The following is a 27,058-nucleotide window of genomic DNA, read 5'->3' as shown; positions in this document are numbered from 1 at the left end:
GCATATACATATCTATACATACATATGTTTGAACATATGTGTGTAGTCGCACCTATCCAACTCACCTAATCACCTGAACAACTTAAGCGCAGTCAACCAACCGCACATTCAGCTACCCAACAATAAGTCACTCGGTCAGTTGTACGTACCTACTTACAAAAAAAAAAACAAGGAACAAAAATGTGAGTTGTATGAAAAAGTGAAAATAAAAGATCGCTTATTCATCATTCGAACAATCAATCAAGTTGAGTTGAGAATATGTTATGCGCTTGAGGAGTGTTGCTTGCTCCTGAGGAAAAAAATCAGCAGCACCAAAAGCGATTGCACAAAAGAATCTCAACACAAACAAAAAAAGGGGGAAAAGAATCAATTGCCCACTGCGCCATACTATAATCCTCATTATTAATCAGTCTATTAGACACAATTTGTTCCAGTCGGAAAGCTGCTTTCATTCATCAGCAGCGAAAATCTAGTGCCTTAGTCAAGAGACTAGTCGATGGACGTTTTAGCATATACTAGTACATACATATATACGAGCAAGTCTTTCCTATACATATATGCATGTATATTCATTCAATGGAGTATGGTGGTTCTCCAGGGAAAGCAATCCTTGTGGAAGCTTGGATGACAGGAGGGAGAACTTCGCTGGAGCCACTCCAACTTATTCGGTATAACAGCTGAGTTTGTTTATCAGCAGATGCAGCTGCAAGTGGGCGTCTATCTTGAAGCAAGTGGCACCCTAGATTAACCTGTACTCAAAAAATTGCGCGCTGGGTTTGGGAACCGCCACACCACAGAGTGCCACCAGGGACTCTTATTGAAGTCAATCCTATACCATTTTCAAAAGCTTGCCATAGACGGTCACATTTTAAAATGGAACTATAGGGCTCTTTGATATTGTTCCAGAAAGACCGCATTTGAAACAACGGATCATAGCCTGGCTGCCCCTTTCTTTGACTCTTTCACCCTCATAGCTTTAAACCGTTTCAATGGCATTGTTTCGCCAATGGGTCGAATGCATTTGGCGCAAAGGCTCTTTAGATTCGGGTAGCGATAAATCAACATGAAATGTAATTTTGAAATAATTGTGATAAGAATCCCTTTTCCTAGTCAAGTAATAATGTGGAGCCTCGAAATGAAACTTCCTAAAACAATCACCGTCACCACCAAAGAAATGAGCTGAACGAGGCAAGAGGAGAAATAGGCGCGCCCTTGCGACATCTAATGTACCTGCCAGGTAAAGGAGCGCAAATTCGGCGTTGGTTTTTTTTTTTTTTTGGCAGAGAAACTTCGTTTAATACTGTTGTTCACCCCGTCGAACAAATTTCTCGCTACAACCCGCATTAAAGAGGTATTCTTCAACATCTTGCGCATTTTCGCCCTCACCCTGACGAAAGGGAAATAGCAGGCGACCAGCAATCTCTTCTATGAGCGCTTGGAGCGTACTTACGAACGCTGCCCCGCCTTGATACAAAAATCGTTTTTATCGAGGGCGGACAAGGAAGAAACATTCGCTTTAATCTGACTAGTATCGCCCAGTTGTCGAAATTCACACGCCTCTAAATTTTGCTTGTAACCAATATTGAGTGACGATTTTGAAATCCGCCAGCAATATTTATGGCGAATTCAAAGCGAACTTCAAATCGAATTATGAAGGTTAATACTGGATTGGTTAATGTTACTTCTAAATACTAAGTTTTCTCCAAATTTCTTCAGTAGCTTTCGAAATTAGGCTGACAAAGGAATCTGAGTTATCATTTAGAAAAAATATGCATATGTATTTATGTATATATATTAATGAGATGCCTCACGGTTCCTCATCGACTAATATGTTAAACATATACCAATTCAGCCTGCAAATACGTTTATCGATTACATTGGTCTGAGGCGCTCTTCGAAGGTTAAATACTAAATTACCAACATCTAGATAAACTCATCTTTCTTTGCATCAAAACCGGTAGGGGTTAAAAAAGTACTTCGTAGATGTACATTACATATAAGATTTCCTTCTCTAACGGCGCATTCACGCAGATTTTGGTCAAGATTGGACCAAAGCCCAACATTTTTGCATCACACGACTGGGTTACCAAGTTATACCAAATTTTATGTTACAAATATGTATTCCAAAGATGAAGCAAGTCTTACCACAAATAGGATTTTTTAGGATAGTTCCCAATCACTGCACTACCTATCGAAAAACCAGCACACAATCATTCATTGCAATTTAGAATTTTCGGAGAAAATGGTTTCCAATTGAATGATTCTTGCCCTTACAGTAAACACATATTGTTGCTATTAAGCCTAAACAGAAAACAAATGTCTTTCCCTGAAGAGACACCACTTCCTAAAGGCAAACATGTAACACCGAATCGAAAAAGTTACCAAACTAAAAAAATAAATTTCCAAATTTCATAAAGAAAGAAATGAGTTACCAATTTTGGTGAAAAATTATCGATTGGTATAGGGTTTTTTTAAGCTCGGCGAAAATATTCCAGCACCAATTTTAACATTTTACAGTTTAGATGCATCTGTGTACCAAATATTTTTAATGAAAATCATTAGGACCTTCATGTGAACCGTCATATTTCCGATTTTCAAGTCGGAGGTGTTTAGAATTCTCAATGCCGCAGTAGTTGACTCGTTTTGTAGTAAAGTAGCAAAGGGAGGGGGAGCCATTTGATTCAGCAGTTGTTTGTGTAGCTTTAGTCCACCAGTTTTAACATCGATGGTAATGTCAGTTCTGAAATCAAACAGAAAGTCAAACTTGCCAACAATTGCTTTTTGAACTGAGTAAGCAATTGAGAAGTAAATCTGTATTTGACAACATTCGATGAGGCGCTCTAATGGGCTTTGAGAGAAAGATTCTGCCGACGATTTACAGACCTTATGGGCTTTGCCGATGGTGAGTTCGGCATACGATGTATATCCTTCCTTTGCGTTGATCTGGCTAGTTTCTCAAGATCTTCAGTTCCAGTTGGCAATCCTTATTATCCAATTTGGTGAGGTGGCTAAAACGATAAATAGTACCTTGTATTATCTTCAAATCACTTCATCTTATCTAAAATGCCTATAAACATCGCTCAAATACATATCAACCAACCGGTTTCGATTTTAATTTCTGTGTCACCCAACAAACGAAAACACTGTACTATCTCACAAATACTCGACCATATCTTAACTGTAACTATTAACTATGTAGTTAGATAATATAGCAAATCCCCAAGAAAATTGATGTCAGTTTGGAAAACCTTAAACGCAGCAGTTCGCCTTACATTAATTTAATGGATATTGGTAGCTATCAACAACTGAATTCGCCACTCACAAAATGTTACCGTCCAAAAAAATTGGCATGTTTATTGAGCTAACCATCCTAACGATAATTCTAATGCAAACTGCTGCAAACAAGTGCCAAGCCACCACCAGCTACACACACACACACACACACACACAGAGGCCATCCCAATCACACTTAAACACGGAGTGGGAAAATCTTCAGAAGTTGGAACAGCAGCAGCAAACATTGACGGTAACTTTAATCGATTAAAACAAATTTCCACGCCACTTTGGCGCCACAAAAACTAAGAAAAATCAAAAGGCAAGAATAAATATTACCAGGAGGAAGAGCAAGCACACACTTCCAATCGCACTGTGATAAACGGAAAAGGTGAGCTCTAAACTTAACACACTTCAAGTTGTAACTTTGAGCAATACTGCTGCCAGGTTGCCGCTTGCGTAAGTTTCCAAGTTGTGTGTAGACAACGTTTAAATGGATGACCCTCGCTTCCGTTGCGATATCCTTGTAATGCGTTGCATAGCATAGCATTCAATTGCTGTCCGTCCGTTCCTATCGCGCACAATTGTGCATTGGAGCAATGCGTTGGGGCGCTGCTGCTGCTGCTATTGCCACTACTACGCCAACATTGGACCAACTATTCAACCGTTTAGTTGCAACAAAAACAACAACACAAAAGAAAGCAAACATAACAATTAGTTGAGTGGCGGCAGAAGTGGAAGCAGCAGCGATGAAGGCCATCCATTTTCGCTTCGCTGCGGTCAGGACAGATCCGCACATCCTGAATTTGTTGCTTCGTGCGCACTGCCAACACAGATTATACTTTATGACTGGCAATAAAGGTCGTCAGCAGGTCGGGCCAGCCGGTCAGAGAGAGTCTACAGATCTTTGTGCAACCATCACATACGCAAACTCCTACATACTATATACATACATGCATGCATACATACATATGTATGTACGGAAGACATGTAAGCGAACTTAGAAAGTACTTGAAGAAAAGTACATAACTTACTACACTTTACTCGCACTCAACCGCTCACTGAAGCCGTTAGTCAAGCAAGCGATTCGTTTGGTTCGTGTCCGCCTATTGTCCAGTTTATCATAGAAGAAAAAAAATGGGTTGAAAGAAGGCGTTGAGAAAAGTGTAAGCAGTGTTTTATGCGAATACTTAAGAAAAACATGATCCAGTAGGAAAACCTACAGACTAATTGAATGGAAACCAAATTTTTTAGCTCCATCATAGCTGCAGAGACAGACAGCGGCTTTTTGTGTTTTTATAAATTTTTTTGTATAATCTTTGGGTTTTATGGTTTTAAAAAGAAAAATATATGTATATATTTTTTAATTTCGTTTAATTTTTAGAAACTTATTTTATGTTTATTTTTAACTTTTCCTAATATAAATTTCAGATTCTGTTGTTTCAAAAGGAAACAAAATTTTTATTTTTATTTAATTGTTAGACACATATGTATGTATTCTTTCCTTTGTTTTAAAATAAATTTTTTTTTTCATAAAATTTTTAGAAACATTTTTTATTGCTTCTTTTTTAATTTTTTTCCTATAATATATTTTAATTTTTAGTTTTTGTTGTTTTATAAGGAAAAATTTATTTTTAAAATTGTTTTGTGTTGGTTGTTTAATTTTCTTTTGATTTTTTTGATTATGCTATTTAAAAAAGAAAAATAGTTTTTTTTCACTCTGCTAATTTTGGGAACATTTTTTCTTTTATTCATTTTTATAATTTTTTTCTTTTAAATGTAAATTTCTTTTAATTATTAAATTTCATTGTCTTCAAAAGAACGATATTTTTTAATGTTATTTCATTTTTCGAAACTAATTTTATTAATTTTTTTGTATTTTTTTATGTTTTGTTTTTTTTTTTAATTAAATTAGGGCTGAGCGATTAATTGATTATTAAAAATTTTAATTATTTAATTAGAAATCATGATTACTCAAAATTTCAGTTACTCGAGTAATCAAGATTTTGATAAACCAAAAACAAAAATATTTAAGTAATTTGCGTTATGTTTAATCAACATTTCATAGTAAATACTCTTTATATATGTATAAAGTGGTTAAAGTTCCTTGATACTTTGAAAATAACGATTCTGTTTTCAAAAATTTAAATTAAATATTTTTTTCATATACAGAATGTAAAAAAAGAAAATAAGCATTTTCCAAAGGAAACTCTTTTAACGAGCAAAATTTACTTTTTTGAGTAATCATATTTCAAGTAACTCGATCAATCATCGTTTTGAGTAATCAAAATCTTGATTACTCGAGTAATTGATTAACCGAATAAGTAATTAACCAACTTGCTCGAGTAATCGAATAATCGCACAGCCCTAAATTAAATACTCTTATATTTTTAGTTCTTTATTGTTTTAAAAAGAACACATTTATCTTTTTATTTCATTTAATTTTTAGAAAATTATTAATAAAATACAAACAGCGAACGCTAAGACCTCCTCGTAGGCAGATCATTCAATTAGCCTTTCGTAAAACAGAAAAGAACTTTCGATATACATACGTAGTTGCTAGTAGTTGTCTTACGAAAGACAAAAATCCTTTGTGTTTCGAAAAACTGTGGTGAGTTGACAGACAGTTTCCAGAATTGCCCTGTGTATGTCTTCTCAAATGTCTTAAATTTGATCTTTTCCACATCAATCGGAAACGGTAATTTCGAACTTACAAGAATCCTTCATTAAACCTGTAGGACGACAGCTATCCGATCCAGCTTTCGAGTACTACCGACCAGCCTGACAACCCAACTTTAAACACATCGTCGTTTAAAGTACAAAACCGCGTATCGTCATTCTGCAAAACCGACATAGTATTTGCACACCAAAGTGGACGAGAAGCTCGGCTAAATAGGTACTAAATAATATTGTGAACATCAAAAACTTTGTCTGCTTCGTTTTTTCTAAGTTCAGTAGAAATCGGTCGAGGCTGACAAAATCAGTTTAATTGTAAAGTTGCAGGTCCAGGATGCCCCTTCCACTTTTTTCGCTTATGATGGTATAGAAGTTGCCCAATTTCCCAAATGAGATCAATTAATCAGATTTATACCAAAATTCGTAAATTGACGCCAAGTTATACACCAGTGGGCGGCATGAGTGGTTTTTCTTCTCTTGGTATAAGGTTTAAGCTAAGCACATATTTAACTGACAACTTCCATGTTTCCAGTTTAACAAAACATTAACGTATTTCCTACTGTGACTCACCCTTAGCTCAGCCACATTCACACGCACGCACATTCACCACAAAGTGCCGAAAGGATCTGAGTAGTAAGGCAAAGTTTTTGCAACTTGCTCGATGTTGCCACATGAATTGCTCAATTATTTGTAGTCAATTTGCGAATTAGGTTTGTTCGCTGGCAACTTTCCCCACCCCAACCTAACAGAAAGAACTTCAAAGTTATTGTCAAGTGTGTACATAATTTCTTGAAATTATTTTCTATTCTATTTCTGCAGTTTTTTTACTTGAACTTATTTTGTTTTAGTTTTTTCTTTAGTTTGTAGTAAATGGAGTGCAAGGATACTTCACTAAATCTACGCCTGAGTAGCCAATGAGGGCATATGTAGCAAAGGAGCAAAACTCAATTGGTTGTTAATAAGTGAAAGAAGGGTAGATAGGCAATTGAATATTATTACGCTAATGCGTTGATATTTACTTATACATAGATTTAATATGTGCAAAAGTATATAGGAATATAGATATATATGCCACATATAAGTAGGTATGTATGTATGCTTGTTTATAAGGATACTAAAATTTACTAGGTTTTAAGTAAGTTAGCTTGAGTTGGTAAGCCTTAGACAAGTGTATAGTTATATAGGTACTTATTACTCCTTACACCCTCTTATTGATACAATTTGCATGTGCATATCGCAGACTTATATCGTTACCCTTTTGGTTCAATCAAGTGAATTAATGAATTCCTATTAGATTTAAAGTGACCATCACTGAATGATGACCATTCAAATTCAAAAAGGACGTTATCTGCTGGCATATGTATGCATGTAAATATTTATACATTTACATTTACATATATATATCTGTTTGGTTATATTTCCAGTGTTTGTACATATGTATGTATGCTAGGAAAATTGTGCACTTGCACTGATTTGCTATGTAAATTTATTTATTGCATTCTAAAGTGTCTAAATCAACACATGTGTGTCGTACATGTGGCTGTTTGATTGCAATGTAAATATATTTATTGCATAAGTCCTTCTGTAATAACCCTGGTGCAATTGCAAATCCATCGGCTATTTCGATTTCAGAAGATTTGTAATATTATCATTATGTAGTGGGTGTTCCAAACACATACACGTTTACGAAACGATTCAATTTTATTTGATTATTAGCTTCAGAGAGCGTAGTACTTTAGCACCTTAATCAGCTATGGCGCATGCTATAAAATTATGCTGATCATTTTGATCCTCCCTCTTTCTGGAATACAAGTTATCTAAGTATGTATATCAAGGGCATGGTCAACATTTATGCCAAATTTTAAATAAAGCAGCTGTTTCAGTATGTCAGTATTTTGTATGTATGATATGTATGCAGAAACTTTATAGTACTCTCCACAGCTTGAATATGGATGAATATTTCGTTGACTTTGGCAACCGCATGTTCTGGGGTTTCTTACCTGCTTTTCAGCAAATTGTGAAACTTCCATGGAGGTGATATTCTACATGGATTCTTCGATTGCTTAGTGTTGCAACCAATGTTGTAACAATGTCTGATGATTTCAGAAAGTCGCTAGTTTCATTGTATCCCACAAAGCGTTTGTGGCCTTTTTTTGTATTTTCTTGAAAGTGCATCCATTAGTATCGTTACTAATTTTTTAACGTCCAGCCCCATATTTTTCATTTCTTTTAAGACTAAATTCCCGGTTTCAGCTCCTGTAAGTGTGATACATATTACAATAGTTCTGTCTCCGCTACTATGTATTCTACTGGATCTCAACAAAGGTGGAGTGAAAGTAGTAGCATATGCAGATGATGTAGTGGTGGCGGTATCTGATCTCCTCCCCTCAACGATTAGTGAAATCATAAACGGAGCTTTGCTCCGGCTAAACACCTGGCTACAAAAAGTGGACTAGGTGTTAACCCTAGCAAGACGGAACTGATGCTGTTCACCAATAAAACAAAAATACCACAATTCAGGCTTCCCTCCCTTAATGGAACGTCTCTCACATTGTCCTCCGAGGCTAAATACTTGGGTGTCGTATTGGCTACCAAGCTGAGCTGGAAGACAAATGTAGAGAGGCGGGTTGAGAGAGCCTACACAGCCTATTACACATGCAACAGAATATTCAGTAGGATCTGGGGATTGAAGCCAAAGCTTGTTCTCTGGATGTACACGGCTATCATACGACCAATACTAACGTATGCGGCGTTAGTTTGGTGACCAGCACTAGATAAACAATACAGAGTGTAGCAATTTAAGACTAAAGTTGAATAGAATGCTTAAATCACACTTAAAGAAACTCTAAATTATTAAGCCTCTGCATAAATTCTCAAAGAAGAAAATTCAGATGCTGAAAAATCCAATTAATGGCTGAAAAAGCAATTTATCTCAATTACGCTGGCAGACAAACGTATGTATGTTATACATTACATATGTACCATTCACTACCCAGTAGAAAAATCGGTTGTATGCATTCATGGAGTATTTATGAAGCCCTAGTACTTTTGCCAGCACTAATTATGTGTATTTTTGTATGGCTGTATAGTAGTGCTTTTGCATGTTAGAAACATTAAAACAGCCATATGTATACAGCAGTAGTACAAGTGTATGGTTAGAGTACGCATACGCTCTGAGAAACCACGCGTGTTAAATGGAAATGAAGGTTCATTTATACTGGCATGTATACACAGCAGCCAGCTCATGCCACCAACAGCGATGTCGTATGCACAAGATTTCTACTGGGTATACACACAAGCACACACCCCCACAAACATGGATGCGCTGTCGAAAAAGGAATCCAATGTGAAATTTAGTGTGTGAATTAGAGCAATTGGGCACATGCTAGTGTACATATGTGTGAGTGTGTACATTTTTTGTGTAGTTACATACATACTTGGCACATAAAATAGTACACAAAAAATTAGAGCAAACCCAAGCGATTATTACACTTTATGAACTAGTAATGCATGTACGAACGCGTGTGCATATTAAATCCAGCATAACAACTCTAAACTTTAGTTCTATAAATGCATAAAAGTAGCCACTCTTCTATGTGAAAACCCAACCCAATCTCAATCCATTTAAACCTGTTGCATGACAATTAAAATGCAGTCCTTCGCACGTTCAACTATGTAGTTATATCCTTCATTGCACTGGTTGTCATTGAAATTATGAACCTCTGTGTTATATTTATTGTCCTTCTTTCATTGAGGTTAATAATTTCACTGCCGCAACAGAAATTTCATTTAATTTCCCCATTTTTAACTTTGATTGCGCCAGCAAGGATAATCATATTCAAAACAACATTCATACGCATATTGAATGCCGATACCTCCATACGAATCTGCCTATAAACATAGCACAATGCAAGTATTTATATAACCTCCCTGTGACTCGCACTACAACACAAATTTCGATAGATAGTGCCAATCAAAAAATATTCGCTTCATGTGGGATGCTTTATGTATCAATATTTCCAAATGTATTCAGTTAGCCAATTCTATTTAACATCGACAAAATTAGTGCACATTAAATATCTGTGGAACGTAATAGGGCTATATCTGATTTCAATGATTATAGTAGGGGTATTCTCTGAGTCTTGCAAAGCCCTTGCACGGTGCACGGATTGCACGGTTTGCAAAGCTGTCCCATACGAAAACCGGTTTTAACCGTGCAATCCGTGCAATCTGTGCACCATGCAAGGGCTTTGCAAGACTCAGAGAATACCCCTAGTGTGTTATAATATACGAATGGGATGAGTATGAATACCACTTTCACGATTAACAAACCAAAAAGCTTCTGGAGCTATCAAATCTTATTATGTGGTGTTCGCACCAGTTCTGTCAGAATCGGAAAATATTTCCCTGTCCGATCATTCTGATTTCAAACGAGGTTTCGGTGTGCGTTTTCTAGAATCTGATATTGGAGATGGTATTCAGCCTTTCATGAGTTTCAGTTTCCCCGAATCGGTTCACTTTTCACTCTTGGTTTCCATGGTTTTACTATGGGCGGATGACACATTTTCGGGTGAATTTTTTTTTCAGGCGAAACTCGGGATAAGGCAGAATAAGAGCTACAGATCTGAACGGATGATCAGTAAACATTTTTATAAGCATGCAAGTTAACTTGAAACATTTATTTATTTATTTTTTTAACGAATTAGATTACCAAGATTATTTTTGCATACCGAAATCTGTATTGAGTCAAAATTTTTTTTCAGACCTTAACCCCTATTAGACGCTCGCAGGCGACTGATGTCCGTTAGGAATAAACCGAAAGTCTTTTGGAAACGAAATTTTTAAAAACTAATTTTATGAAGATTTGTTCTATTTTCACAATGGTCGAATATGCCATGATTTGCGACATCTCCACCAAAAGTTCTACAAAAAACTGCAATTGCCTCTGAAAAGCTGTGCAAATAAAATCATCAATGGAAGAGAAAGTCTTTGTATGGGCACATGCGTGGCATTGATGGGAAGGTAAATCGTAACATCGAAATTTTAATAAGCCACCATTGGCTGGCAAAGCACAAAATTACAGAAACAAAGTGAACAGAATGCAGCTAGGCACATCGAATTAGAGGCTTACGCCGATAGGCTTTATGGCGGCGGCGTCATCGTGTTTAAAAAGGTTCGGCGAAATGCCGGCGGATTTCTCCACAAGCCAGATTCCAAAGAGCATAGGTAACCAAGAACATGGGCGTAGCCAGGTAGGGGCAAATTTCAAATTTTTCTTATATATAAATAAAATAGTACCCTGAAATGCCAGCTTAATAGGGTCGAGGCCCCCCCTAAATTTGATTCTGGCTACGCCGATGACCAAGAAGCTAGTTATGTTACCATGTCACTGCCTAAAGTTCATATATCGAAGTTTTCTGTTATTTTTCGTAACCTCTTCGGCATTTAGAGTCGGATTTTAAATTACGATATATGGATGTTTATGTTTAAAGGAGAATTTTTTTTGTTCCAAAGTTTATTGATCTACTGTACCCCGTTCCAGTACTTGTCCACCACATCGCAATTCTTTTTACCCTAAGTCAGCAAATTAAAGCTTTCCAAAAATCTTTGAACTTTTGCAGCGAAATGTTTTTGATTATTCCTGTATAACTATCTAAAAAGATGTTTTATTGCCAAATGTTGGTGTAAACGAAAAATTTAAAAACAGCTGATTTTTTTTTTGTTTTTTTGCTTCTACCCCCAATAATATACGTTCTACATCTTTATATATAAAAACGAATTGCTGTTCGTGTGTTATCGCATAAATAGGGTTGCCACCATTCGAAAAAAAATATTTGCATATACAAATTAATTGATGTAGTGTGTTATCGCATAACTCAAGATCGGCTCAACGGATTTATTTTTTTTTTTAATTTCGTTTCTTTCTGTCTGTAGAAAATTTGCAAAGAAAAAAATTGGAAAACTAATATTGCCTGAAAACTAATATATCTGAAATGTCAAAATAAAATTAGATATAGATACATAAGCCGCAATAATGCTATTTCATTAAAAATGTATAAAAAAAACTTAATACAGAAAAAAATTTGAATAGGGTTGCTACCACTCGAAAAAATCTTTACACGTAAAAGTTAATTGCTATTCGTGTATTATCGCATAACTCAAGAACGGCTCAGAGGATTTGCTTCCTTTTGATTTCATTTTGTTTCCCTCTGTCTGTTGGAAAATAAGTATTACCAGATATCTGGAATATCAAAAAAAAAAAACATTGAAATTTTAAAAAGCCGCAATAATTCTATTTCACTGAAAGTACATACAAAAAAATTTAACATATAATAAATTTGGATAGAGTTGCCACCATTAGAAAAATATCTTTATACATAGAATAAATTTGGATAGAGTTGCCACCATTCGAAAAATATCTTTATATAAAAAAGTTTATTGCTGAATGTATCTGAAACGTAAACAAATTTGAATCGCCAGATAATTGGAGAATTTCAAGAACTTCTTCACGGACAAACACTTTCGTTAGGTTATTTAAGACGGCAATGGAAATATGCCTTCTGACAGCCATCAAACCGTAATATTTGCATATAAATGTATCACTGGAAATCGTGAACGTAAATTCTTGGTGAAAATGTTAGAGCAAAATATTTCAGTAAAAAAATAATAATTTTGGGCGGGACGAAGTTCGCCGGGTCTGCTAGTATTTAATACATATTTAATTGTAAAAAATTTAAAAATTTAAAAAGTTAAGTTGTTCGAGTAATTAAGTCGCTATTCATAATTATTTCACTAACGTCACAGCCTTAGATAATACGGACACAACAATTGATCTATTGGGATATTAGATTAATAGAATTTTTTTTAACTGATATGATAATCACAATTTTTACCAAAGAACCAGTAAAATTACGAAATTCTAATGACAACGAGTCTTTGTGATCCACTGTTAAAAAATAAAGAATTCATATTCGTGTTAGTTAGTTAAAAAAAAAAAACCCTCTTTTGAAAATTTTATTTGTTTTGTAAATTTGCGTTATTTATAGTGAGGAACTACACAAGCAATGTATGTATATGAAGAAAACTTTGCACATAATTACTTAGACGCTGAACGCCGCCGCCGCGCCTATATATCCTTAACTTCGCTGCGGCGGCGTAACCCTCTACAGCGTATCACAATTTGTACAAAAAATCTCACACTTCAGCGTCATAAAAGGCGTAGAAGCGCAAAATTATGTATATTCGTTGTATCATTTTTTTACATTTTTTCCACATATGTATGGATGTATAAAAGTGTGTACATACACACGCACTTTTCGAGAATGTTGCTGATGCCACTCATTTGTGTGCCTTTTGGCTGCAATCATGAAAACAAAGGTGGTCGAAGTGAACGCATATATGTATGTATGTATGCGTACACTAGGGTGAAGTCGGAATTTATATGTTCTCGCTCCTAAGGATATGCCGAAAAAATATACCTCTATTTTTTATTTTGAAATTAAAAAAATATTTAGAGGTCGCTAAAAGCGCTTAAAGTTGTTCACTATTTCATGTGGGAAAAAACAACTTTTGGTAGAAATTGTGTAGAATTCTTGAAAATCAACATTTTTCCATCGTTGTTTCTCGTTCTCCTCAATACCCAATTATTTATTTAACAATTTTTTCGTAGTAACTACATATATTTTATAAGTCCTTCAAAACCCCCAGAAAATGCCAGAAAATAAAATGGGGGATAAATAAAAAGCTTTAGTATTAAAAATTGGTTAAATAAACAATTGGGTATTATTATTGAAAGCCTCCTAAAGAGAACCAGAGTTTTCCGTACGAAAAATATTGATTTTCAAGAGCTCGATACCATTTCTACGAAAAGTTGTTTTTTTCTCTTATAAAATCATATAAAATACATGGANAGCTTTAGTATTAAAAATTGGTTAAATAAACAATTGGGTATTATTATTGAAAGCCTCCTAAAGAGAACCAGAGTTTTCCGTACGAAAAATATTGATTTTCAAGAGCTCGATACCATTTCTACGAAAAGTTGTTTTTTTCTCTTATAAAATCATATAAAATACATGGAAAACTTTTAGCGCTTTAAGCGACCTCTAAATATTTTTGGATGTCAAAATAAAAAATAGGTGTATATTTTTTCGATATAGACGAGTCCTAGGGGGTGAGAGCATTAAAGTTCCGACTTGAATTGTCTTGGATCGCCCTAATGTACATCCATACATACCATATTTGTGTGCATGTATAGTATGTACTATATTCAACAAATGTGATGACTCCGATACTAAAGAAGGATGAGAGTTTGTGGAGTGTGCCGAAATTAAAATTCTCATTGTTTGTCATTCAAGCAATAATAAACGCAACCAACAAAAAGCGCATACACGCATGAGGCGGTGTGGCAAAGTGGTGCATATGTTTACTTATACACATGCATTTATCCTTTATGTAAGCATGTGTGTGTGTGTGCATAAATTTGCTTGCGCCTGTTGCATACGCCACTGTCGCATAACCAAATTATGGCAACCGTTTCTGTTTTTTTTGTGGTGACTTTTTTCGGGCATTGCTCTACTGTTTTCGCATACGAATGAGTTAATATTTAACATAGAATGGGTGCTGATGACAGCAATTTGAATCGCTGCAGTCTATCAAGGATACCAAATTTTACGGTTTATTAAGTTTTAAAAGCACCAAATGCAACAAGTTTATATACATACATACGTATGTTTGTATGTATGTATGAAGATGTGTGCAATTAATAAAACCTATTGTTCACTTACAACCACATTGAATTATGTAATTTGATATATCATTTTAGATACATATCGTTCGTATGCTGAAAGAACGTAGGTGTAATTAGCGTTATCTATGAAGTAAGGTGGGGTGAGGTGAGGTGATTTATCGTGTGGTGAGATAAGGTGACTTGAGTTGAGTTAGAGTGATGTGTGTTGTGTGTTGTGGGGGGGATAAGGTGAGTTCGGTTGAGTTGAAGTGAGGTTATTTGTATTGAGGTGACTTAAAGTGAGGTGAGTTGAAATGAGGTTAGGCAAGAAGCGTTTATGTGAGTTGAGGAGGCTTGAGTTGGGTTCCGGTAAAGTGGGGTGAGAAACATAACTTAACACAACATGTTTTTATCTTCGGTTTCATCCCTATATTTATTGCCCACATTTGAGTAAATATTAAAAATATTTTTATTTATTTGCAACAGCTGATTGACAACGCGCGCAAAACGATGAGGGATGTCCATTATTTTGTGTGCGTTAACTTTGACGTTGGCGTTGCCATCGAAATGTGGACATGTCCATATAATTGTGTATATTCATAGTCAGATATTAAGCAACGCCAACGCCAATGCCAACGCGAAAGTTTTATGTGGACCGGCCTTTAGAAATAGATTTGTATCGATTTACTTTTCACTCTTTTTCTATTTTATTGTTATAAATGCATATATGTATAATATATTGTAATATTTTTGCATCAAGTTTTCAAGCTAAAGATGATAATGCAAAAAACAATTATCCAAAACTAAAGTACAATTCATGAACTTTAAAATGATGGTAAGTTATTAGAAAAATATTTTTTTTGGTGAGCGTTGATGAAACATGGACTCACCACTCCACATTCATTCGTTCCTCGGAGGAATCTGTGTCTTGAAAAGACGAATTGACGAAGCTTTCCCCTAATAATATATTTGCCCAAGGATGTCCACCAAATACTCGCATGCATATGGGTCAGTAAAGGCTTTTCTGTTCCTTTCTGCGCCTGGGTGACACCATTAAGCGATAACAACGGGAACTGGGAAATTTTGTGTCAGAAAGTGCCATCCAAGCATAGTCCGCTCATTCAAGTAGATCAATCAATTCTTTGCAGAACCTTATAGGATAGCTAACCATTCGACGGTCGTTGTGGCTGAGTGGTTAGAGGTGCGTACACTCTGTAGGACCTTCATTCGATCCCTTGTCCGTGCAAGATCTAAATTATATAATCGTTTTTTATTATCTTAGTAGAGCAGTAAAGCCAGCGTGAATAATTAAACAATGCCCGTATTGAATTTAATTTCATTTCCGGCTGAGAATCTCAGCAACCTGTGCTGGCATTTTCAATAGGAATTAACACTCATTTAATTATCAACTAATCCAGTGAATGGAAAAATTAAGTTTACAGACTTAATGGTTAATTTAATAAAATGCAAATTACACTTTCACGAGAAGTGGAACAGTATTAATGTGCATTATCAACGTTTAGCAGAATACAAGCGTAACTGCTACCATACCCAGCTGGAAATCGACACCTGGCGTCATGCAAACTTCAAATCGCATGTATGACATGGCTGACACCATGATAAAAATATATTAAGGTAGAACCGTTCGCTCAATTCGTCGGCCATGATTTTTTATTTATTTTTTTTGAAGTTTGCCAACATTTTAAAATCATATAAAATTTTTAGTAAAAAAAAGAATTTTTCAAAATTGTTGTGTTTTTATCGTGGGCTGATACTTTCGAAATGCAGCATGACTTTTCAGCAGTGTTCACACCTTACTGCAATTGCAATTAATTTACTGCGCTTTGCTCATGCTACTGCTTTACTGCACGGCTTTTTACAAACGGTATATGAAATGCCAGCACAATAATTATCAGAATTTAAAAACGCATGCATTTCACCAGTCAACACGATTTTTGGGTCTGACTTCTACATGTTAAATTTTAGTTTCAATGCGCTAAAAATAAGGGGAAAATATTTTTTTGATTAAAGTTTGCTTTTGTAAAAACTAGAGCAATTTTTCAATTTCTGAAAATAATTGTAGAATTCTCAAAAAAAAACAAAAACAAAACTCACAAGAAAAATGTTATAAAAAAATATTCGTCAAAATGAAAATTTATTTTTTGAGTTTTTAGAAAAAGTTTTGTTTGTTTTTTGAGTTTTTAGAAAATGTTTTGGTATGCACTTTTATAGATCGTTAAATAATAAAGTGCGAGTTGCAAGTGGATCAAATGTAAAACAAATAAAGATCAGTGAAAAAATCACGTTTGGTCTTATTTTAGCTTTTTTTCAATATTGTATTGCATCTTTTCTGTTTTTTTTTTTTGAGTAGTAGTGTCCAAGGTTTTTGAAAGAGCGGTCGCCCTTCGGCAGACAATGGCAAACCTCCGAGGGTACTTTTGCCAGAAAAAAGCTTATTCGGAGGTGGATATCTCTTTATTTGTGTCACAACATCAAGAGGCAGAGCGGAAATTGAAGAAGATGCTCGGCCAAACACGTAGAAAACTTTTAAGCGGCAAACATTCCTTTATTGGAATAAAATAGGTATACTGTTCATCCCTGTATAACCTAGGATATAATTTCAAAAATATCAAAGGGTTAAACTAGAAAAGGCCTTGAAAACTTCGGAAAACTCAAAATATTTATTGAGTGGTCGAGATTTGAATGAGATGAAAGAAACCGGTTTGTTCGATGAATCACCCTAGTAGACAACAATAATCAGCAGACATCTATGTCATGACAACGCTCATTTAACGTATGAAAACTCTCACCACTCTAACCATGCCATGTTAAGAATGCATAACAGAGCCATTATTTTTATAAAGAGAGCTAATTGTCTACTTCAGTTCAAGGAAGTCAAAATGTGAGATTTCTGCGTAAAATAATATTTGTATGACTTCTTTGATGAAATCGTCATAGGTTAACTATTTTCCAACTGGGTAGACGATGTGTGTATATACACACACATACACACATACTGTATGTACATACATACATATGCATAGGAACTTCAATTCATCCGGCTATGTGTGCAGATTCTTAGCCAACCGGATCAACACCAAAAAAGTTGTATAGTATACACTTTGCACCGTTGTTTCTTGGACATACAGCTCCAGCTGCTAACTGGAGCAAAAAAATTAAAATTTTAATGAAAAACTTTATTTTCAATTTGATTTCCGGCAAAGATTTAAAAATTTAGCAAGGAAGGTAGTGTTTACGCTTGAAGTATTTCAATTAATTTTTGCGGTTGAGAGGTAATGTTCGGGATGAGTAAACTATAAAGATAAAAAATATGCTCTAAATATACATATACATATATGTATTTCAATGACATACAGGAAAAATTCACACGACATTCACATTAAAATTAACATACCCAACTGGATGTGGATAGATTTTTCTAAATAAACTGTTTTCCCCAAAATGCTAAAAACTTTGGTGAAACTCTTCCAAGCGACTAACAACTCTACTACAGGTTGCTTACACATACATATGTACATGTATTTGTATGTAAATACGCAAAGCTTCTGCAAGTCAACATAATCCCTCACTTACTCACTTCGCTTACGTACATATGTGTGTATGTATGTATGTACTTGCAGGATTTGCCGCTCAGCGACACTTGACCGTTAAGAAAAAAGTAACAATTTAATCACTACTTACTCCTCGCCCTCCCCCATTCCTTTTACTTCCATCACCACCCTGCTTTTGAGCTTCGTTGCATCACCAAGTGACCCGTTGTAATTTGTCTAAATCACATCAACGCCAATAATGAAATATTTTACCCTTCGCCAGGCCTGTTGCGGCCGATGGGTGGGGATGGACTACACAGTTACCTACCGATGTGTGTCCATCAATCACAATTTAGCTTAAGTGTGGACATATGTTGGGAATCAGGAAATTTTTGGGGAGGAACTGTATGTACATACGAGTATGTACATATGTTTGACTATATCGATGGCTGAGTGGAAGATCGACCTATCTCGGCAGCCAGTTCGAAAACGCTCTATCTCAAAAAACTTTTCAAGAACGCCCTATTTCAGAATTCGTTTCAAAAACGCGCTATCTCAGCTGCCGATTCAAAAACGCCCTACATCAGCATATTTTCAATACATTTTGAAGTGAGATAGGGCGTTTTTGAACCGAATTTTAAAATAGGGTGTTTTTCAATTAAATTCTGAAATAGGGCGTTCTTGAAAAGTTTTTTGATATAGAGCGTTTTCGAACTGGCTGCCGAGATAGGTCGATCTTCCACTCAGCCATCGATATGTGCTTGCTTGTGGAAAAAAGTTTTATTTGAACGTAACTTTGGCAGACACTTCACGCAGAGCAGAAATTAAGGAAAAAACTTTGGGATAATAAACGAAGGAATCTGTGGAAACGTGTGCATGATTTTAAAAACCAACGTTAAAATATTGATACATGTTTTACAGAAATTCGTTGCCCTTAAAATCGAATAATTGAATGATATAAAGCTGCGTACATAATAAGTAACTTCATGCTGAAGAGCTTTGTGTTTTGAAGTAATGCTCACGCTTCAAGATCAGTTGGAGCATAATTCTACGCATTATACGTTGAAATGTGATTTCTAAATTTTCTTCCTTTTTTAACCGACTTCCAAAAAAGGATGAGGTTATTAGTTCTTCGGAATATTTTTTGTTTGTTTTTTTTTTTTTATGTATGTTACCGCATAACTTTGAACCAGGTCAACCGATAATTCTTGTTGCATCGGAAAGACAGTGTCTCAGAGGTGGTCCCATACTAATTTGGTTTAGCTGCCGTCATTGGATCATGAAATATATATACATATACGAGTGAACCCGCATTGTCAAGTCCTAGAACTAAAGCGGAATATCACCGACGCTTGAGAGGAAATGAAAACTATTTACACAGATCTTTACGGACTTTCGAAAAAATTCTGTTATTTAGTTGGTACCTCGGTGCCTGCTGAGCCCTTTTTTTCAAAATTCAATGCTACGGCCACCGAGAAACGCAACAGCTTAACAATAAAACGCTTATCACACTCTTTTTTTGCAAACTTGGTTAAATAATAAATAATTATTGCCGCTAAAAATACTCGTTTTATTTTATTCAAGGCTGATTAGCAAGAGAATTATAAATTGTTTATGAAAAAGTGGTTTTGTGTGTACTCCCTGTAAAAAAGTGTCTTTAAAAATTCGATTAATCGATAATTTCTCAACAATTGCAATTAACTGCAATTAATTATTTTTTGGCTTGTGATTAATCATATGATTAATTAATCGATTAATCGATCATTTTATTATTTTTGCCATTCTTAATATTTCAATAATAACTTTGCACCATTCACTGAAAGTCTTTTTAACCATTCCTCTGAATAATTTTTAGTGAATGTACCTTCAAATTGTAAAAGTACTCAAAAAATACAATTGTACCTACTTTTCCATCACTGGTTTGAAGTAGCTAGGACTTACCGTTAATTTTTGGCAATTAAATAAAGTAAATTAAATTAAGTACAATCACACAACAAGAACATACACGGTCAATCGACTTGATGGGCCATTTAACAAATGAAGCATATTAAAGGCCAGTTTTTCAGTTTTTAAATGCCCGAATTTCTTTTATTTAACCTTAAAGATTGCTGTGAATGGTTAACCAATACTGTAAACAATATTATGTTTAGTTTTAATTTTTACTGCTAATTTGTGTAGCTAAAAAACCAAATTCAAGAAATCTCGTTTTAATGAAAAAAAATTTTTCAGTTTGGAACATGAACGAAAGACACAAGATCACGCGGGAAGGAAAGAACGAAAAAAGTTATTTTCTAGCTGCCGAAATCTCGACGCCATCTTTGTTGTAAGAAGTAAACAACGAAGAGAACGGAAAAAACCGCGAAATTGCTGAACGCATGAATAATCATTTTTATTATGAAAATTCTTCTATAAGTCATGCCGTTGTGTTAAATTATTCTTTATCTTATGTGTACACACGTTGTCACAGGCGAAAACGAAGAAAATTGCAGTAAAAAGTCACCACCAAATTGTAAACAACGAAGAAATGTAAACAAACGGCTAATGTCAAAATCGTTAAACTTTTTTCCTCAATGCGATTCTAACGGGCAAAGAACGTAAATGTATAAGAACACATTTACACATTTACATTTACGTTCTTTGTAACGGGCTACTCTCCTGCCCGCGTGATCTTGTCTTTTTGGGTCATGAGTTTGGAATCCGATATGGGAGGTGTTTTCGTACGTAAAAAGTTAAAGTGGCAACACTGTCCACAAACACTGAAATTTCTCAAAACAGCCGCCAGTTTTCGTAACTAGGCAGCACTGATGATGGGCACTAGCGCAAATCGGTTCGAACGCCAAACAAAAAAGAAGCACCGATAAAGCTGAGTCCAAAAGGAATTAAAGGAACAAAAAGGCGAATCGTGTAATTTCAGCAGCATTTATTTTAACGCAATCTTATATGTAAAATTAATTAAAAATTAGTTTAATATCAACGAATTTTACGGCACGCTATCAATTAAGTGATCTAGTAAGATAAAACGGATTAGTACAAAGTAAAAAAGGTTTGAGGATTGAATTTCCAGCCGCAGCGGCTGCAAAAAAGTGGATTAGGAAAACAACAAAAGATTGTGCATCAGAGGAGTTGGGTGTGTTGCAAAAGTAAGGTAATAAGAAAAAATACCTCACAAATGAAATATTTATGTATTCTTATGTGGAAACATGATTTTATCCAGCGCTGTGCCACTCCTGGTCATTTTGGTTGCGTGTACACATGCTTATATTCATAAGTATATAGTGAAATTTGTAAATATTCGTGCAGTAGTCTGCGGTGCAATCTACTCTTGTAAAAAAGTATTGTGATAGCATAGAAGGTAAACGCTTGAATTGCATCATTGACGAAAAGCTGGAAAACCGATGGCGCCCCAGTTAATGCTATTGATATAAGAAGGTACTACGTTGTGGCAACAGCGATTAATATGACTTCGATAGTGAGGCCAATTGCGTCCCGTACAAAAATAGAAAATTTGGCCGGCGGCCGTAGCGTGGCTCCCCCCGTCCGAGTGGCGTCGTCGGCAAAAATAGAACATTATCGCTGTCGCTATCTACGATGGCACTGTAGCGTTTTAGCGTCCAGTGCGGAGTGTTCAACTTGTCCGCCTTTCCTCCCATTCCTTACAAGATCTATTTTGGTTGATGTGTCGCTTTTTAGTTTTGCGAATCATGTCGCCGTCGGCCAATTTCGTTTTGCTTTGTAGCCATTAACTCAAACAGATGCCCATTATTTTATTGGTTTTTTGATTGGTGAACGTTTTGTGGTTTTACTGTCTATGCAAAAGCCATTGGTTGTTTGGGTAGAAGCGTTTTTTTATTTTATCGCTAGAAAGCATTATTCTTTTTATTAATTCTCTTGGGGTTATGTATGTATGTATGTATGTGCAATTGGGAGCCCTCTCAATTCAGTGTCTTGCGTTATACGGTGTTTACATGTGGCAATTACTTAGGTGAATCAAAATTTGGCCAATCCCACTTCTGGGGAGTGTTGCAGGAGTGGCAGTCCTTGGCCAAATATAAATCTGGGTCGTTCCGGGTACGTAAGTTCAAACGCCGCGGTAACGACCCACTTCATTGGAAGGGATTAGTTGAAAGGCCGTTTACAGCAGAAATTCCAAAATAAGTCTTGGGCATATTACCACTTAGAAATCGCTTAACCAAATTGTCAAGTGAACGATCCAACTGTAGTATGTATGTACTTCAATATGAATAAAAAGTTGGCATCCAAAATGTTTAGGTATTATTTGGGTGGTATAAAAATCCAATAATAATAAATCTTCCTCAACAATAACTTGTAATAGATTTCATTTTTTCCGGGTTCTGTAAAGTTCCTTTAATATGTTGGACATTTTGGCGGTTGGAAAAAAGTTTAAGTTGGAACCAAAAAAGACACACAGGTTTCAATCATTCGTTAGGCAACCTACATATATAAAAAAATAATAATAAAGTTGTTTAAAATTTATTATTTATTATAATTAGAAGGGGTGAAAATTGCTGACGTATTATGTCAAATTGTATCACTATTGCCCATACATACATACATGCACATGCACACAAACGCAGTTGCCACAAACGCTGGCGCAATATATACATACATACATACATATCTTTGTGTATCGTCATTCCATGTAAAGAAAAGCGAGAATCGTAAAGGCGGTTAAGTGGCGAATTGTATTTAATTAAATATGCCATCCATTCGGCCTCTTAAAGCAACAACAATCACTCAACATTCTACTCATACAGCTTTCGCAAGTGAAGTTTAATTTATTTGATTACACAATGTTTACTGACCATATCAACCATAGATATTCCACGTTGTCTTTTACTCCACCCGCAGATGTCGACAGGAAGGCCCATTAAATGTGTCGTAGTTGGTGATGGTACCGTTGGCAAGACATGCATGTTAATATCATATACCACAGACAGTTTTCCCGGTGAATATGTGCCTACAGTGTAAGTATTGCAACAAGCGCAACTTTTATTTTACAATTTTATTTTATTTATTTTTATTTTTTTTTTACTTTATTATACTAATATTATTTTTGCTCTCCCAATAGATTCGACAACTACTCTGCGCCTATGACTGTTGACACAATTCAAGTCTCACTTGGTTTGTGGGATACAGCGGGTCAAGAAGACTATGATCGCCTGCGTCCGCTCTCCTATCCACAAACCGATGTATTTCTCATATGCTTCAGCGTGGCCAGTCCATCTTCGTTCGAAAATGTCACATCGAAGTGGTATCCAGAAATTAAGCATCACTGCCCCGATGCACCGATTATATTAGTCGGTACGTATAAAAAATGCGATAATGTACCCTAGAGCATTGCCTTCATACGGATAATTTTTCATTTAGGCACCAAAATCGATTTACGCGATGATCGCGAAACTCTCAGCGCATTGGCCGAACAAGGTTTGGCACCGTTAAAACGTGAGCAGGGTCAAAAATTGGCGAACAAAATACGCGCGGTCAAGTATATGGAATGTTCTGCACTCACGCAAAGGGGACTCAAGCAGGTATGTATGGGCAGTTATTGCAATTATTATTTGACTTTTTCTAAACAAATACTATTTTTTAGGTCTTCGAAGAAGCAGTGAGAGCTGTGCTCAGGCCAGAACCACAAAAGCGACGTCAGCGAAAGTGTATAGTCATGTAAGAAGTATGTCATTTCTACAGTGGAACAAAACATCAAAATTAAAAAAAAAAGAAAATCACTCACATACCTTAGACAGCAACATACACAAACACAATCACGAAGTCAACTCATCTCTAAGCAAACACCAGCTCAAATATTTATTGAAACTTAAAGTCGACTGATATTAGTTTTGAAGGCATCGACACCTCGGGAATCGTGTTTGTTTTCGACAAGTTCGTTTAGTTTCTTAAAAAGTAAACAAAATTATGAATCTTTTAGTTTCTTACTAAAATCATGGAAACAGCGATTCCAGGCGGCGATATTCATTTACCATTAAAATTCATTTCTCCGTGCTGCAAATGCAGCTTTTTTCACTGAAACATAAAATATTATTTCTATTTTTGAGTAAACGTTTTGCTGCTAAATAATGCTGTGCAGCTACTAGTATTTGATTTTAAAGTAGGTCATCCATAATAGCATTGTCCAAGGCAGTTAAATAGGTGTATACATACAGACCAATCAGTCTCACTTTTGTCATAAACTGCAGCTGTGTGGAAAAAATAGCTTATCTAGTCAATTGTTTAATGCGACAAAATTAAGAGTAATGTGGAAACTAAATAAAAGCTGGGTATTCAAAGATGTTGCATCAAAAATATTGAAAATATATATGGCAGGTTGACCGTTATAAGGAATACCGACTTGAGCTTAGACAAACAAAACTGTCACTACGTGTTGTGACAAACCAATTTTTAAAACTCACGTTTAGTTAATGCCCCCTTTTCTTTTTAACGAAATGCCTACTTTTAGAAGTAGACATAGTATATTTACATACATTTATAGAATGTTGCACAAATGTTCTTTTATATTAGTAAACAATTAAGATATTTAAATTCGTTATAAACAACTAATTCAGCCAATGAACAATCACTGCATTCATAGATCACTCTCCTCCTTCTGGCTCGCTCTGTTGCAGTGAGCTAAACTACTCAAATATGCATTTTACATTGTTAATCTCGAATTAATTTCATGGTATGCCTACATACATATGTTTATTTATATCTGTACTAATATGTATGTATGTCGCAACTAAACACTAACGACTGTTTTATGTAATACTTATTTATATTTTATTATATTTTTTTTCATTTGTCCTTTCTATTTATTAAGTATACGTATCATGATTTGGTTATTGTAAAAGTTACTATTTAAAAAGTGAAAAAAATAATGTAATGTTCTATTAAAAATTCGCAAACTCAAATAAAACAAGAAAATATGAAACAAAATAAACTCAAATAAAAAAACAAACATGTAAACTCTTTTTTATCTTCCGCTTTCGCACACTCATTCACTACCCACAATGTATAATGTTTTTTACATCTTGAATACAAATTTTTGAAAGTATAACCTCAAAAGTTTTGAAACATGTATTTAAATGTTATTTGTAATTTTGTATGAGTATAATGAAAAAGGTATAAATAAATAAATGCATATTTACTTTATATAATATTGTAATAATAGTGAAAAAATCCAAAATTATGTGACGGCAGTGAAGTAGATTTAAAAATGTACGTATAAAAAATGAATGAGAAAAGTTACTGTGAAACGAAGCGTATATATATTAAAATAAATAAAGTAAAATGAGCAAGAGCTGATGGTTGAATCGTTTATTTCACTGTAACTTGTCGTAATTTAAATGCTTTGTTGCATACCAATATAAAAATGATTTTATGGTGAATTGAAGTTTTTAACCATGGACCTTTATAAATGTTAAACAAGTCTGAAAATCTTGGAAAGCTTCTTTAAAACCCAACATCCAAATTGACAAAAAATCAAAGTACAAAATTTCAGGAACTAAAAGCCCTTCCTGCGAGTCAAGAGGCCTTTCACTCTTCATTCCTTTCTTTTTGTTGCATGGAGTGGCACAAATTGAAGAGTTTCTGCTTCCGCCACTCAAAGATGGACTTTTGTAGGATGCATTTCCTCAAATATGTTTTGTCACGACTCCAAATGCATTTGCAATGCTATATGATAATATAAACTTATATATGTATATGTATATTTGCGTAAATTATAAGTAAGAAAAGCCCTTCTAGAAAGCATGCAGGTAAACAATATTCAGCCCTTTTTGGGTTAGCCTGTCAGAATGGCTTCACTTAAGAAGGCCTACCGAAATTATCATCAGGTATAAAAAGATTTGAAGTGCTTTATGAATCGAAAAGTTGTATGAAAGTGTCAATTTGCAGAGCTTTTTAAATCTTCTTCTAAACTTTTGAATGGTTTCTAACTGAACTTATTAAATATGAGCTTCTACTAAAATTATTGCCCATTAAATTTATGAAGTAGGCAAGCACTGGGGTATTGCGCGCCAAGCAACGATATCTTCATTCAAGTCCGTAGAGAGCACTTACTTACCTAACAGCTTCTCATTAATTTCAATATTTGTGGTAATAAAAGCATTTAATTTTTTTTTATGTAACAATAATGGTTGTAATTTATTAACATTTTTGAATGCAAATTTGGTGAATAATATTTTTTTTAATTGTATGCAACATGTGAGAAGCGCTCCCATTTCTTCCCTATGGTCTTCACACATCATCGGTATCATTCTTGCTGAAGTCTCTTTTGCAGCTGCGCAAATGATTTTCACAAAACCAGATGAATACGTATGTATATTTTACAGTGCTTATGCATTGACTAATTGCTTTACTTAGCCATTAACCCTTTAATAAATGTGTAGCGGGTTGTATGCATTTGCATATTGGAACTCAAAACGGTGCTGTCTGTATACATGTCCTTCGCAATGACGCTTCATTTGCTACATCGAACAACTTAATATAGACGGAAGGGCTTAGGATGTATCACTTGTCCTTGTTTTTTCTTAGGTCCAGCACTTTTGGGACGTTTCTGTTCCGAATTTAGAGATGGCATCGAAACTGAGAGCACCAAACACTCAGCAGGCAGCGACATGGATGAGGTAATTGTGGTAGAACGTTGCACTTTTGGTACCTTCCAGAGCTGCAGGAGTGGTTGTTGAAAGACGAATGGAGAAGGGAGGGAAAATAGTAAAGAGAGTTTATTAATAAGTATGCAATGCAAATCTTTCTCAAGCGAGATTCTTCTATAAATTTGATGTGTGCAAACAGGAAATGTTTTTTTAAATAATTG

At 35.1% G+C, this 27,058-nt stretch overlaps 1 protein-coding gene across 2 annotated transcripts; it reads left to right on the top strand.

The window, feature by feature from the left end:
- The first annotated feature begins 21,087 nt into the window (after nucleotides 1-21,087).
- Mtl (Rac family small GTPase Mtl) lies at nucleotides 21,088-25,540 on the top strand. Of its 2 annotated transcripts, none has more exons than XM_017620950.1 (5): nucleotides 21,088-21,365; nucleotides 23,095-23,210; nucleotides 23,315-23,547; nucleotides 23,614-23,774; nucleotides 23,837-25,540. In XM_017620950.1, the coding sequence occupies exons 2-5, from the start codon at nucleotides 23,095-23,097 to the stop codon at nucleotides 23,912-23,914; spliced, it is 588 nt and encodes a 195-aa protein (XP_017476439.1). In that variant the 5' UTR covers nucleotides 21,088-21,365; the 3' UTR covers nucleotides 23,915-25,540. The 2 variants fall into 2 exon arrangements, with proteins under 2 accessions (XP_017476439.1, XP_017476438.1); XM_017620949.1 differs by having other exon boundaries at nucleotides 21,088-21,370.
- The last annotated feature ends 1,518 nt before the right edge of the window (nucleotides 25,541-27,058 follow it).

The sequence above is a fragment of the Rhagoletis zephyria genome, unplaced genomic scaffold (assembly GCF_001687245.7).
Source record: "Rhagoletis zephyria isolate East Lansing unplaced genomic scaffold, Rhagoletis_zephyria_1.1 Rzeph_scaffold_02306, whole genome shotgun sequence".
NCBI lineage: Eukaryota > Metazoa > Arthropoda > Insecta > Diptera > Tephritidae > Rhagoletis > Rhagoletis zephyria.
This window is presented reverse-complemented; position numbering and strand designations above follow the sequence as displayed.